The 15,565-nt window shown below is 36.9% G+C and overlaps 1 protein-coding gene across 1 annotated transcript; it reads left to right on the top strand.

Annotated features, from left to right (window-relative positions):
• The first annotated feature begins 240 nt into the window (after positions 1–240).
• LOC104039200 (radial spoke head 10 homolog B2) lies at positions 241–15,242 on the top strand. The gene is made up of 20 exons (XM_075719093.1): positions 241–494; positions 1,220–1,295; positions 1,551–1,619; positions 1,829–2,002; positions 3,113–3,198; positions 3,829–3,949; positions 4,813–4,989; positions 5,689–5,830; positions 6,342–6,463; positions 6,847–7,036; positions 7,786–7,897; positions 7,980–8,059; positions 8,165–8,313; positions 9,125–9,232; positions 10,303–10,479; positions 11,280–11,411; positions 12,583–12,637; positions 13,155–13,265; positions 14,371–14,566; positions 15,038–15,242. The coding sequence occupies exons 1-20, from the start codon at positions 241–243 to the stop codon at positions 15,240–15,242; spliced, it is 2,736 nt and encodes a 911-aa protein (XP_075575208.1).
• The last annotated feature ends 323 nt before the right edge of the window (positions 15,243–15,565 follow it).

Below are 15,565 nucleotides of genomic sequence, written 5' to 3'. Positions count from 1 at the left end.
GTTAGCCTTGCAGTCTGCCTACCACAAGCTGAAACCATTGCCTTGAGGAACTGTTATTACAGAAATAACTTGAAATACATGCATATACAATAATTAAGACTGATAGTTTTTCATGTAGTTAGCTGTTTTGTTGGGGGTTTTTTGGGTTTTTTTAATCAAATAGATTATAGGGAGAAAAATCTTTACATAAGACTTGTACATATCCAGAAGGAAGATACACGTTGAGACAGTTCAGTAGTTATGGCAAAGGATAAGAAGAAAGATGGCAAGAAGGCAGAGAAGTCTGTACGTCCTCCTATGCCTACACAAGATATTACAGCTGAGAGTAGTTCAACAAAGCTGACAGATTTGCAGACCTTAGTGAATGGAGTGGAAGAAACACAGGCAAATTCAGTGACATCAGATAAAGAACCAGAGGAGGTAGAGGAACCTCCAGTGCAAGATGTTCCTCAATACTACGAGGAGCCTGTTCTTACTCAAGTTATTGTTAAAAGGTATGCTTGTTACAAATACATCAGTGAAGTCAAGAATTCTCATTTAAGTATCTCTGGTGTACCCAATGTCATACAGACACAGATTTGACTCTTAATTTGAGGCAGTGAATTGGGTTATTCAGACCTAGTAGCGGTGCCACCTTATGAGACTGATACAGGTGGATTCTGCTGCCCTCTTGCATGTTAGAGTGTTACTGGCACTCTCTGCTTGCCCAAAGACTCATTCTTTTAGCTTGTTCACATACGGGGAGGTTTTGTCTAAGTATACAGACAGCTGGCAAAGAAACTGTAGCTCTGCCATTTCATGTTAAGTTGTTGCTGCCTTTTAACATTTATGGTTTTTCATATCCCTTAAAATATCCTAAACTGAGGAAACAGGTGAATGGCCATATTAAGCAAATCCTTTGGTAGTTCAAGAGGACTATATGTAATGTTTCATATACTGACCAGGTTGTCTGGTTGTAAGCTAGTAAATGCTACCAATGTGCTTTGTTTTCTTAATTGAAAGAAAAGGGTCTGAGGTAACACAACAATTACGTGAAATATTACAAGGAAGGTGCAAAAATTTGGAAATTTTATTGTAGCTCATTTTTCTACACAAGATGAAACAACTGGCCTGTGTGTAGACCATGGCAAATCAAAGGTCATTTATTAATATGTCTGTTGTGATTTAGGTCTACTGGCAGTGACTTGAAATCTTCATCTTTAGTTTGTTTTCCTTGTAGCTATGAAGGTGAAAAAGTCCATGGATTGTATGAGGGTGAAGGATTTGCATATTTTGAGGGGGGAAATACATATAAGGTAAGTATATAAGTTTAAAATAAAGTAGTAGTGGATCAAGTTCTTTCTCTAGAACAGACAAGCTATTTCTTTTAATGGAGGTGCGGGTAGAGTACTTAGAATGTGTAACTATTGAAAGCTCTGTTGGTTTCTGGCATTAAAACTAGTAGTTGTAGGGGAATTAGTATGTCGTCACTTTGAAACCTTACAGTCACTGTAGGCTTCAGTTGTGGTAATAATAAATTTGCAAATTATGCCGTTCTTTTCATTTTGAAGGGCATGTTTTCTGAAGGGCTTATGCACGGACAAGGGACTTACACGTGGGCTGATGGAGTGAAGTACGAGGTAAAGTGCAATTTAACTTATAACCGGACACAATTACAGCCAATTAGATGTGCAAATTCAAGGGAAAGTAGATAAGTTGCAGTAATTGGTACAGTATGGGTGGCAACTGCTGAACTAGGGCAGTGATTTCAATCACAAGCCTGACTTCTCCCAGATAGTTGGGGAACAGTGAGTCTTAGTTTTTTAAATGTTGTAATTTAATCTTTTAGGGAACATTTGTTAAGAATGTGCAGATGTTCAATGGCCGTTATACATGGAATGATGGCAGCGTTTATGAAGGATCAATCAAGAATGGACTTAGGCATGGATTTGGATTTTTCAACAGTGGTACTCGTCCTGTTTCTTACATTGGCTATTGGTATAAAGGCAAAAGACATGGGAAGGTAAGTAAGAACACCAAATGAGAGCATGGTCTTCTAGAACAGCAAGCACTCTTGTGGAAAGGTTTTGCAAAAATGTTTTGTGTCTTTATGTGGTCTTATGCTATGTAGAGATTTGTTTTTCCTAAGGATCTTCTCTGAAGTTGTGAATGCTTAATTAGCATTCAACAATTGGGACGAGATCTTGTTTGTAGTGGAAGAGATGAGTGGTAGCTTAAAAGAGTAATTGGCCTGTTACGTGGTTTGTCCTTTATGCTGCCCCAAGTAGATGATGACACAGTCAAAACTGGTGACTGCATCAGTAGCCATGTAACAATGACAGAACAATTAGCTCCCAGTAATGACAAAGTGATCCCGCCTCCCAAATATGTTAAGCAGACTGAGTATGATAATTACAATTAAGACTGCCTTATCTAGTGTAAGTAACATCTAGTTCTAACTTTTTAAAGGTAAGTAGTGCTTTTATCTGTCTCTCTTCTGTACATCCAGATTGAGACACTCTTCTGGGCCTGACATTTTAAAGACCAATGCTCAGCATGTGAAGAAAATCCATTCTAATCACATGGGTTTTAGTTCTGTGTCACTAATGAGACACTAAAATCACACCGGCTGCTGGTGGATGGTCACCAGTGCAATGGTCTGTCCAGGTTGTTCTGAGAGGAAGCTATCAGATAGAGAAAGACAGAACAATTAGCGCTGTAGACCTACTGTTGGAAGTTGGATTCTGAATGAGTCAGAAAACTGATCTGCCTCAGAGTGACTACTGTGATTAAGTTGGCAAAGTTAGCTCTCTGAAAGTATCTCCAAGTGGTTTGAAAAACACGGTAGACTTTGATGTAATGTAGTATGACTTTTTTTTTTTCTTTTTTGTTTTGAACACTTGGTCTTTTTTGAGGTCTTAACTAATATTCATCAAAAGAGGTTGCATTTTTATTTATCACTTCAGTTGCTTTCAGTACAGTGTCTCAAAGTGACTATAAGTATGAGCATGATTATATGTATATGTATATAAGTATAAGCATGATTATATGTGTCTTACATAATTGGTATACAATGTTTTATTAAAGTAGATGAATATTTAGGTATTTAAATTGACTATACTGTTTGTTTCAGGGTACCATTTATTATGATCAGGAACATACCTCTTGGTATTCAGGCGACTGGGTAAATAATGTCAAAGAAGGATGGGGAATGAGATGGTAAATGTGGTAACACTTGTTCTTACCTTCATATTTTTTTATTTTACATGTATTATCATACAGCTTCTCCTGTTGTTTAAAATGTACAATTTATTCTACTGCAGAAAGTACACACTACTATGAAATGGTAACATTTGTATCCAAAGTGCTTTATAAGAAAACAGATCTTCTTCATAACTTACATTTTTATGTTGGTATATTTCTGCTGATCGTTCCCACAAAAGAATATCTAAAGACAAAATCCAAAATCAGCTTTGGTAAACCAAAAATGAACACTTAAAAACAAATAAACTCGATTGATTTATTAATGAAAGCAGCTCCATCTGTTCAAATGAATTATTTGTGCAATTATATATCAAAGAATATTTTGATTAGCTATGGTGAAGACTCTTTGGAAGAAAGGGAACTGGTTAATATTTTTACAGTGATTTGTAATTTAAAAATAGGAGGTAAGCAGGGGGTACAGTCAAACGTCTATATCCATGTCACAGTGAGCCAACTTCCAAATTAATGCTTATATTTAGCATAAATAAATGCTAAATTTATTAGCAATGAAGTTTTGCATAAACTTTGCTTTCGTAAGATCAGAATTTGCTATGAATGAGTCATTAACTTACTGTTTTCTTGCAGCTATAAGTCTGGAAATATCTATGAAGGTCAGTGGGAGAAAAATGTACGTCATGGAAAAGGAAGAATGAGATGGTTGACAGCTAATCAAGAGTATATGGGACAGTGGCTGTATGGCATACAGGTATTAATTTCTTCCTCAGCAATCTCTTTAGTTCAGCAGCTGTCCATTACTCTAGTAAAACTAGGTAAGGAGTTTTGTGCAATATCAAAGGAGCTTTGTATGATTTTTGCCAGTTGAGACAGTGGAAATATGCTGTTTATTGTAAGTTGATTCTCATGTTAGCAAAATTCAAATTTTTAAAAGGCTTTTGACTTAGTCTTACAAAATCATAATTTAATTCTCTAATGGAAAATATAAACCTTTTTCATTAAAAAAGTTTTAAAAGTTAAATGTTTGTGACTGTACTTAGTTTGAGATATGACTTCAGCAGTGAGTATATGTGGCAATTTGCTTCTATGTCACCTGTAAAATATTAGACAACACTGTTCCCTCTTAGAAAAGTTTCATGATGGAAGGAGAAGATTTCTGGCACTTTCTGTTCCTTCCATTTTTTTATTCTGTTGGAAAAAGAATGTGAGCTACTTCCTCTGTCTTTTCACTCTGCATAAAATTGTCAAGGAGTCCAGCTTCTGGAACATAGTGGCATGTTCTCTATCTGGCATGGTGTTCCTCACGTGGCTGTCGAGCATTACAGTCAAAAGGATTCAGGCGGAAAGGATGCCTTTAGGAGCCCTGTTGGTAGAGTTTGCTCAAGTACGTGTTGATTCGGTGTATCCTCTGAGCGCTTCTGCCATGCACCTTTGTAGAATATAGTTCTGTGGATGGTTTGAAGTACTGCAGCTATCAACTGGGTGCTTTTATCTGAGAGATTCGCCAACAGTGACTTAAAGATGCCTAGGTGGGTCTCCTTTTTAAAAGTCTGGACCTGTAGCAATTGCAGCTCTTCTGGAGACTTTTTTTTTAAACACACAATTTTTTTTCAGCATGGATATGGCACCCACATATGGTTTTTGAAGAGAATGACTGCGTCTCAGTATCCTTTAAGGAATGAATACATAGGTGATTTTGTAAATGGGGAACGACATGGACACGGGAAGTTCATATATGCCAGTGGAGCAGTGTACGATGGTGAATGGGTTTGTAGTAAGAAGCATGGCAAGGTGAGTATTGACAAGTAGTAAGACAAAACTACAGACGACACCAGAGGAGACTATTCTGCTCTGTATAGTGGATCTCTAGATTTCTGTATGGAAAAGTAGATTCAATTTGCATTGTGGATGGAATCTGAACATAAAGGGCAGAGTCCACTGAAAGCTGTAGGAGCCCTTCCAAGGACCTTGCTGGGCCACAGACTTGACTCCGGTTAGATGTGTGTTGTGCGTATAAAGAAATATGTTTTACTGTGGAGATTTTCAGTGTAATAGGTCCATCTTGATTTTTGCAGTGGTTGGTCAGTACTTTCACTCTTACACTATGAGCTAATGGATTTCAAGCTATCCTTGCATAGAGATGTTCTCACATTAACAGATTGTTTTAAAAAAACCTGTGAGCGGAGTGCCACATATGCAAACTAAAGATTGCAAACAAGTCTTTCTAGGGCAGCGGGAATGTTTTTTCCTCAAAATACTTTTTAAAATTAAACAGATATATAGACAATTCTTCATCCCAGCAGTGTACTTTAATTAACAGATGACAAAGTACTTTATGAACGAGGGTAGGAAAAACTATCTTGGTTTATTTTATCTCATACATTGCATTTTAGCCAAGATTTTTAAAAGGAATTTGAGAGTGTTAGTGTTATTTTTTCTGATCTTTGATTTATATTTATATTGAAGTTAATCAAATTAATCTGTCCATAGGGCAAGTTTGTCTTCAAGAACGGTCGTGTTTATGAAGGAGAGTTCATAGATGATCATATGGTAGAATATCCTGCTTTTCGAGTGGATGCAATGAATGCAAAAGAGCTGAATGCCATTTGCACAGGAAGCCATTTTGGCACTGGTAAGTAGCTTAAGAAAACAAATTCTACTTAGTCCACATTTTGTTGTTCCTTTTTACTGTAACATGAAGCTGTTCATACTTACTCAAGAGCCAGACATATTTCTTCAAAGAAATTTGATAAAGATGGGAGTTACCTTAATAATTAATGACTTTTGCTCCCATGCTTCTTGTTTCCTATGCATGACACTTTGAGTGACACATCCATGCTACATCTTGTAATGCTTTTGGAACACTGTTGTCTGAAAGTTTCATAACTTACATAATATCTGCATTTCCTTTTGGCTAGGGGTTGGATTTGACAAAATTACTCTTCAGTTGTTACACTGTTGATTATGAAATCTCTACTCCTCACTATAAAGGAGTCTGTTATTCTCAGTTTGAAGTCAGTAAGATAAGAAGGAATAATATATGTTTTATTTTCCCTCTGTGTGTATATGTGTGTATATGTATTTAACTTATATGTATTTAACTTAATTTTAGTTTGTTCTAATTTACTTTATTTGCATGGTAGAAAACGTCACAATCATTAATGGCTCAGAAAATACTTCTATTCTGGGATCAGATATTGAGTTGGATGTATCTTCACTGCTTGACTTGTTCCCAAGGGAAGAGAGACATGAAGAAGTGAAACAAGTAAGAGTCTACTGTTTGATATTTTCAGTTTTGCCCCGCAGTGTGTTTCATATTATTTTATTTCTGGTTTATTAGTATTAAAGTAACTCTTTCCCTTAAAGACTTATACAAAATCTGAAGGCCATGAAAACAGAAAAGCAAAAAGAATGAATAGACAGTATCGCCTCTTCTGAGCTTCCACTAGAATACAATAAACAATACATTAACGTATCTGGAATATGTATTACAACTACATTCGAGTAATGTTCTCATGAACTCTTAACCAGGGATATGCTCTTTGAAGTTACAAGATCAAAAGCATTATATGCCCAGTTACAGGATCAATACAAGCTCATCCCTACTTGCTGTGAGACGATGCTGAAAACATAACCTGCTTTATTTAGGTAGAATTTGCTGTGTTGAGGCATATTACAGAACTGAGAAGAGTTTACACCTTCTACAGCGGCTTAGGCTGTGATCATTCTCTTGACAACACCTTCCTCATGACTAAGCTCCAGTTCTGGAGATTTCTGAAGGACTGCCAGTTTCATCACTCCAACATAACTCTTGCCGAAATGGATCGGATATTGAGTGGTTTGTATTTTTGTTGATTGGGGTCTAGAATCTAGGAATTTTAATAGTAAGCTGTGGAAAGTTGGAGTGGCAAGTTCCACTGATAGCTCAACTCTGGTAGTTAAGTGGCCCTTAGTGAGTACCTCCATGCCTGTGAGTTCTCAGTGGATGCATTAACACTTCTCCAGGCACTTCAGGAGCTTAGGTGAGAAAACGCAAAATTAAAATACCACTTAAAAAATTGTTCTGAGGAGCCATCTGTTCAAAAATTGTATTCATCCCTGGTCTTGCCATTACTACTACGTGTAGTTTTAAGAGGTCTGAGAAAGAGAAAGAGAAGAAACAAATCCTTTTTTCTTTTTTTTTCCCCCAGTGCTCTTAACTTTGGTTTGCATGTAGTATGTTTTTTTTTCTTCCATAGAGGCAGTTAATCATAGAATCCATCAGTTCCATTTAGACCTGCAGTGGGATGCACTGCAGTGTCCCTAGTATGTGAAGGGTTTAACTCCAGCTTGCTTCCCCTTTCATTCCTATATGCTGAGTGGATGTATTTCTAGAAGGAATTTGGTAATATTCAGCTATAGGTCAACAGTCCTCCCTTGCCCTTCTTGTTTGGAAGTGATGCTGTGTCTGGTCTGGTTCCTCCAGGAGTGTTGTTACACTGTGATAGGTAGAGATGGAGAGGATAAGAAAGGCTGATGAGTCAGTGTGCCTATAAGCATTTTAATGTACATGATAGCAATAGAGATTTATTTTGTCAATTTTTTTAGGTGATAAAACACCACTTGAGGAGATACATTGTCCACATGGGACTTTACTGTTCAGAACATTTTTATCTTACCTTATTCGTCTAGCATTTCATATCTATCATGAAGAGCACAAGTAAGTTTCATCTCTTAGTGAAATTTATTTCAGTGTAATCAGTTTGAGTCTTCCCAGATGACTATTTTTGTTTCAACTGTAGGGAGAAAGGTCCTTATCTGCATAAGTGTTTCTTAGAAATGATGTCCAGGAATGTTACTCCCGCTGCCTGTCGTATTCAAGGTAAGTAATGGTATTTCTTCTGTGCTGTGCAGAATTCATCAATTAGTACCATACATGTCACGGTTTTATTGTAACTGTTATTTTTTCCTCAATTAATTTTTAAAGGTATCTTATTTTCTGAAGAACGATGTACAGTTTTTGCCATGAGCTACATCAACAAATGCTGGGAAATATACAGAGCTTTTCGTAGACCGAGTACCAGACCTCCATTTGAACCCACAATGAAAATGAGGCACTTCCTTTGGATGTTGAATGTAATAATCTAAGGTTTTTTTAGTTTATTTTGTGTGATTAGATACACTTTATTTTTTCAGTTCATATGAGCATTTTAAAATACTCCCTGTGGCTTCTGCACAGTTGAAAAGGTAGGAGCGATGTTATTTGTACAAACTATCCAACAAATATTAAAGGGACAGTTGTCCTACAGAAATTATTTATGTACTTTTGCAGGATGGAATTCTGATTTTGTGCTTGATAATTTCAAATAATCAAATCTTCGACATGTGTTTTAAGGGAATATAAATATTTTTGCTGGCTTCCCCCACCCCACCCCCATCCTGTAAAAATACACACAAAATGTCTTACTGGCGGAACTCAAAGACTGGCAGCTTTTGCAAAAACACAGTAAACCATTTTAATAATGTATTAATTTAATATACTACAAGATGAACATGAGACTCTTTACTAAAATTCAGTAATTCAGGGACAGATCAAGATTACACTGAAGCTAGGGAACAACTCCCATTGATATGACTGGGTTTTGGATCACTGTCACTGTTTAAATCCAAGCCTTTTTTTCATTAAAAAAGTTAATTAAAATATTGTAACTTTTTGTATTTTTATTTATGACCTTTCACACGTTCTTCCTTAACACTGTTTTTGCAGTGCAGGAAAAATTCCCATTGACTTCAGTAGGGCCAGAATTTCACTCTATTGTTAATTATGTATGTGGAAGTATTATTTGAAACCACTAGAAATTTTGACACAAGCTTTAAAGGGAGTTAGATTAGGTCCATGTGGGAATGCCTTAAGTGCTGTTAACATGTCACATTTACTCTTACCCAGGATTTTAAACTTCTCAGCAAACAATTAACTGCTTCAAGACTTGTGGAAATACTTCTCAAAGATGGTCCCTCTCCACATGATAGCAGTAGTACCAACCTGGAGCAGGAGGTGTGTATGGAAAAGAACATATCATCGTTCATTACTACAGAAACAATTAAAATTACTTCTAAGAAATGCTGCAAATACTGTCCTATCTGCTAGAACAGGAGGAAAATGAATTGATTCCAAAAGAGTACAAACTTGAGCCTCTTACTTTTGTCTTGCTTTGTTCTGCCTGCATCTTCTCGTTTAGTGTGTGTCCTTCTATGTTTTGCTTATTATCTTAGCTGCCTTAGTACAGTCTCAGCATACCTGACCATACAGATAAGTCCTTAAGAGTGCCGTAACCCAGAGGGTGAAATACCATTTCTAAGAGACTGCTGCTAGTAATAGTTCTGTCTGTGGGGCAGTTGCTGACAATATGTGCATACAGTGATTACACAGGGATGAATCTTGGCACTTCCAGCTGTCAAGGTATGCACTGGAAATGTTAAGATGGGTCAGTAATTAAGATGTGAACCCACTGATCCTGAAAATCTGGTGATCCAAGAAACCTGATCAGTGACCTGTGAAGTGCTGCCACCTCAATGAGGCCGAGTAGTGACTGTAGAAGACTCTGGTGCTACCTGACAGCTGGCCTGCTGTCCTTCACCCTTAAAGAGTTAGCTCTTACTCAGCGATGGTATATTACAAATGACATAATTGAATTAATTGTTTTAAAATGTATCTGATAAACTGAACACACAGTGTAAGTCTTACTGAGGGATTCATTATACACCCATTCTTGGGGTTTCTGGAAGCATCATATGCAATTAAATGTTTTAGGTAATAGCAGTAATTGTGTGTGATTTATTAAGAGAAATTTCTTGTAATTCCAGATACAGCAAAAATCTGTGCAGTATTTTATTTCAATGTGACTTGTATAAGGCGTAACACAGTATATCACGTCCTGAATTTTTTGAGTTTTGGCTGTTTTCAATTTTTCTTCAGAAGAAGGGATGTTTGAGTAAATAAATGAGGCCGGTGAGGCTTCACAAACAGTCACTTTTGAGTTCTTTGCTTGCTCAGGTACATCTGCCCATTAATGAAGGAATTTTGCAAAAATGAGTGAATTAATCGCTGTGTTTGTTTTACTCTAGTTGGTTTTTCTTGAATTTGTTGAAGCTCTTCTTGATTGTGCATTGGTGTATGTTACCAGTGATATGATTAAGGAGCAAGTAGATGGTGCTAATCAGAAAAGAAGTAGCTTTAGAATCGAGGGTCTCTCCGAGGGAACCACAAATGTGTCTCTGTACCCAGAATATTCTCTGTCCCAGGTAAAGTTGATGCCAACCTGTTAAACATTATTAAGTGTCCACTTAGAGGGCGAAGTCGGGCCCTGTGAATGTTCTATGTTTCCTGAACATGGAAACCAACTACTTCTTTTTGCATAAGCAGTCATCTGATTGGGTCCTTTTTCTCTTTGTTGCTACCTTAGATTGTAACATCAGTATAGACAGTTTTAACACACTTGCACATTTTCCTTGATAACTATAAATACACAAAAAGTACTTGGAAGTCTTCCAGTGTTCAAAGGGGAACTGACAAATTGGTTGACTGGTGGAAGATAATACCTCTCCTGCTTTAAGTTGAATGTCTAAAATTGCCCTGTAAAAATGGCATTGCAGTTGTATGTAGCAAGACTTGCTGTTCCCCAGCAGTTAAGCTATGCTCTGGTTTTGCTAAACTTTTGAATAAGGATTTTGTAGGCTGTAAGATGCTGTCTGTGACACTGGTGCAATTTAGATGCACAGGGTAGTTGAAGGCATGACTTAGAATTGTTATTATTTGGAATTATGCACAAGATGAAAGTATTTCTATTAATTCAAAGAGCATTTACAAACACCTAATTTCATGGTCTCTGTAAGCCAGTAATGCCACTGAACACCAGCACTTCCTGTTCTCTGGCCAATTGTTTCCATCCTATGGAACCCATTCCCTTGTATCACTGCAAGCACTAATGCAGTTGCTCAATGAAATGGTCTAGTTAAAATAGTTAGATTTTCCAAGACTAAAAGAAAATCTTAATTTAAAACATATTGAATGTAAAATTCTTCTTGTGTTTACTTTTTATTAGTGCACTTACAGCAGAAGTATAATTGGTACACACATAAATGATGACATTTCTGAAGCAGATGAGCTTTACACTTGTTCATGGTTGTCTTCAAGCAAAAATGTCGTATCACAAGACAAAATAAAGAAACATGAGGTACGTAAAAAGCCCACACTGAAAGATGGAGCAGAGGGTTTGCAATTCATGGGTGACAGAGTAGCCAACGTAGTTTTAAGTTTTGAAAGGGACTAGAATTTCATCTAATACTAAATACAACGTGTTCCAGTGCCTGGATCCATGTATGAGCCTAGAAGTGGTACATTTCCATTGCTTACAAAGCATTTGCTCCCACACATACCCTCATCTATTGTTATTTAGAGTATTGGGTGGCATCTTCTACATTAACTAAAACAGTGGTGAATAAAGCTACAGTTTTACCTTTATTCACAGTGTGGGGACTGAGAGGCTGAGAAACAGGCAGAAAGATTTAGAAGCACTGGAGAGGGTAACTGTAATATAATTCCTAAAACACTTTCCAGAATTCTTCCAGCAAACTTTTCACCCTCACTGCCTTTACAATTTTGTACCCAGTGTATGACTATAATGACATTCTTGATATTCCAAGAACAAAAATGGATTGTCTTACCCCTGTGATACCAGGGTAAGACAGTAAGGATTACTAATTTGTACTGGAATCGTGGAAATCAGAGAATTTGGAAACTTCCTGACTTACAAAATATACCAACACTTAGAAAACAGAATTGTGTTTGATCTGAGTTTTTGTGAGACTTTTGCTGTCACTTGTCTGAAAAGAGTGGCATCATCAGGCTGCAGAAGATGCTTGGGATGACAGAAAGATTTAAAAGCATCCTTCTCAGATACACTCTTGAATGTTCTCTCCTTTTCACTCAGTATAATTCCTGGAGTATATTCCTATAGTCAGGAGTAGAAATTCATTATTGTTTCCTCAGGAGCAGATGAATAATAAATAGTATGTAGAGCAACATGTAAGAACAGAGGGACATGTCTAAGAACAGGAGCTTCCATTCCCTGTACTTCTGTCTTTCCCTAGCTCTGAAATAGGATAATCCTACTTCCCTGGCTGGTATCAAAGGTAAAGTGTTTTGACTGATTTGCTAATACTTGAAAGTGTGAAACACTATTGCAACTTAAATGTTTTGAAATAGGCATAATTGCAGAATGCATTTGGTTGACAGAATGCTTTGGAGATAGAAATTTGCATGACTCAAATGGACATGTGATTTAACTTTTTTGATTTGAACACAAGTCCAGGCATTTAGTAACTGAATTTAAAACTTCTTGCCAGCCACTGAGACCTTGTGAAGACAGAGGGCATCCTCCTCTTCAACAATTTCTACTGGGTGAGTACTGGAGTTACCATAAGCATCTATAAGCAGTGGTGCTAGAGGAGATTCACTCTTTCTGCAACTTTAAAGATTATTAAAACAGTAGCTGATCATTTAAACAGCTGGATGTATTGCAATTACAGAGGGTAGCTGCATTCAGTTTTTGGCAGTTATGACAAGGTTTACATTTAGCTTTCCACACCTGCTATACACAGATAGCTGGTCAAGTTGGAATCTCTGAACTTTTTGTGCTTTTTATTAGAAGCTATCGCATTTTCCTTAAAAATAACTTAAAGGTTTTTAAAAACTAAATTCTTGCTGTTCTGTCCCACTCATTTGGGCATGGAAACCGGAGATTGAACTCTGTACTGTGCCTTCATTATAAACAAACTTTTCATCAGTATTTCAGCCACAGGTCTAGCAGTAAGGTCAGATGACAATTTATATTTGTTTGTGCTGAAGATCAAACCTGGTATTTAATGCACAGAATTACAGACTGAGTAATTCTACTTTTCTTCCTTTGCAATATCAGATACTGTCCTCTCATTTCACACAGCTTATGGCGATATCAAAGATGATCCGTCATTGTTCAGCTGGGATGCAGAAGAACAACAAGATTTCTGTCCAGCAAAGGAATTGACAGGTAAAGCAGTCCTACTGTTTTAAGACTAACACAAAGAAATCCCTTGTAGCTCTTGAATTGTGAAATTTTAATTGTATATGCAGGTTTCAGCTTGTCACAAGAGGGCAGTAAATGAACATTAAGTCTGGAGGAAGATTTATAAAGAAAATTTTTAAAAGAATTTTTTTTTTTAAAGAAAATGAAACTTAATTGTTGAGACATTTAAGTACTGACTTAAATAGTTTCCCCTATTTTAAAAGGGGGTTTTTATCTGTAGGGCATCTATAAGCTGTAACTTGTATTTACTCTATGAGAAGCTCAGTCTGCAAGCCTGCCCATTTTTTTTTTTTAATGTCTTGGACAAATAAAAGATATTACTGCTACATCTTGCTTCTTTTACTTCATGTAAGAATTATTAATAGTGTGCCACAATTAGCTGGGATAAGATGTCTTATGTTATGACAGGCCAGCATTCACGCAGAAGAGAAATCAGTAACAGCATTTTCTTATGCTGAGGCTAGTAACCTTTTCATACCATCTCTCTTCTGGCTGATTAGCAGATCTCATCTGGGTTGGTTTTTGTGCTTGTTAAATGTTTTCTACAGATAAAGAACCCAAACCAAGAACATAGGTAAAGGATCTTTGTGTAGTTATCACCTCTTTCACTGAAATTTGATGACTGAAAAGCTACACATCTGAAAGAACATTGTTTCTTAAAGAACCAGCAGATGGGCCCTAACCTATTTTTTGACAGTCACAATTGGATGCTTGCATGCAATTCTGTTCTTTCAGGTAGTCATGTTCATTCCTCCATTCCCCCATGCACAGGAGTCATGGATACTGAGCTGTCATCAGATTACTGCAGAAGACATTTATCATAGGATTAAAGGGGAAAGTTCATATTTTTTTGATGCCATTCCTAGGGACAAGCCACTCTGAAGATCCACAAAAGGGCCATCCCCTTTCACATGCATCAGTTAAAAGTTTCTTATGGTTGTCATCTTCTGTACCATGCAGAAGCCAGACTTCCCCACTGCAGAGTATCAGATCTGAAATATTGTAGTCCAAAACACATTTGAAATAGAAGTGCCCTGCTAAATAAACATCTTTAACTTACTTGTTGCAGATGAACCAAAAGAAGCCAAAACTGAACAAGATGAGGAATTTAGTCTGTGGATGTGTCAGATGCAAATCTTTTTTACAGCTAAATTCTTTCCTGCCTACCAGCATGAAAAAGTGCTGAAGGAAAAAATAAAAGAAAATCGGATAAGGGATGCTGAATTAGCTGAGCTGAGAAAGATGAAGGATGAGGAGCTGGCAAAGTGAGTGTCATATCTTATCTTGAAGTACTGTTATCTCTTCTACTAATAAAATTACTGAAAATGAGAAGTGTGCTTTAATAAAGTAGTATAGCATACTGTAACTGGGAAAACAAATTCATCCAGGTAGAACAAGCAACACACAGAATGTAACTCATGTGACTTCTGTTACTGTCAGGAGTAACAAATATTCGGCTGCTTTCAGGTTACAGAACTCTTTAACTCTCTGGTATTTCCTGGCACTTAAGCCTTGCTCTGTGTAAAGACAGTTGAGACACTTTTAAGACACCTTTTTTTTTTTTTTTTATTTATGTACTGTAAGTCAGACTTGAAACGGTAACTAGACAGATTTTCTGCTTCTCTACAATATGAGTTTATACTGCTCATACTGTGAGCATAGCTGTACTTGCTTAGCCAGTATAAATCTGTCTTCCCCCTCTTGCAGTACATTAAATTTAAACTTTGTTCACTCAGATTTATTGCTGGGAGAGAAGCAGAAGAGGCAAAAAAGCAAGAAGCAGCTGCAGCAGAAAAAACATTTGACTCCAGGAGTGCAGATTTTAAGGAGTTAGAGGAGCCTGTCACACAGTTAGTACCCCCTCCAAAGGAAGAGGCACCCACTGTAGCACCCCCAGTTGTTACCAAGGTGCCTGCTGGCAAAAAGAGAAAGAAGAAATAAATCTTCTGATGAGAACTACTGAACCTTCAAGTATGTACATACTCTCAAAAAGAAAAAAAAACACAACAAAAAAAGAACCACACATGCAGTAAGGTCAGTCTAAAATACAAGTATGATAAAACCATATGCACAAGACTTGCTGGTTTCAGAGGGAAACTGTCTGCTCTTACACCAAGGGTTTTGGGAAAGAGGATATAATCATTTACATGAGTGTAACCCTTTAAACAAATCTGTTCCAGAAGTCAGTGTTTGACTTGTACCTAAAAATTCCCTCAGCGTTAGGTTGATACAAGAAATGGTATCTTGTCATGATTGTATGTCCC

This window comes from Pelecanus crispus, chromosome 11 (genome assembly GCF_030463565.1).
Source record: "Pelecanus crispus isolate bPelCri1 chromosome 11, bPelCri1.pri, whole genome shotgun sequence".
Classification (NCBI taxonomy): Eukaryota; Metazoa; Chordata; class Aves; order Pelecaniformes; family Pelecanidae; genus Pelecanus; species Pelecanus crispus.
Note: the sequence above shows the minus strand (reverse complement) of the source record. Positions and strands in the feature narration are given on the sequence as shown.

Coding starts and splice junctions, on each gene's coding strand:
- LOC104039200 (XM_075719093.1), top strand. CDS start 241: ATGGCAAAGGATAAGAAGAAAGATGGCAAGAAGGCAGAGAAGTCTGTA. Junction 7,898..7,979: donor ATCTATCATGAAGAGCACAA/GTAAGTTTCATC, acceptor TTTCAACTGTAG/GGAGAAAGGTCCTTATCTGC. Junction 8,060..8,164: donor CGCTGCCTGTCGTATTCAAG/GTAAGTAATGGT, acceptor TAATTTTTAAAG/GTATCTTATTTTCTGAAGAA.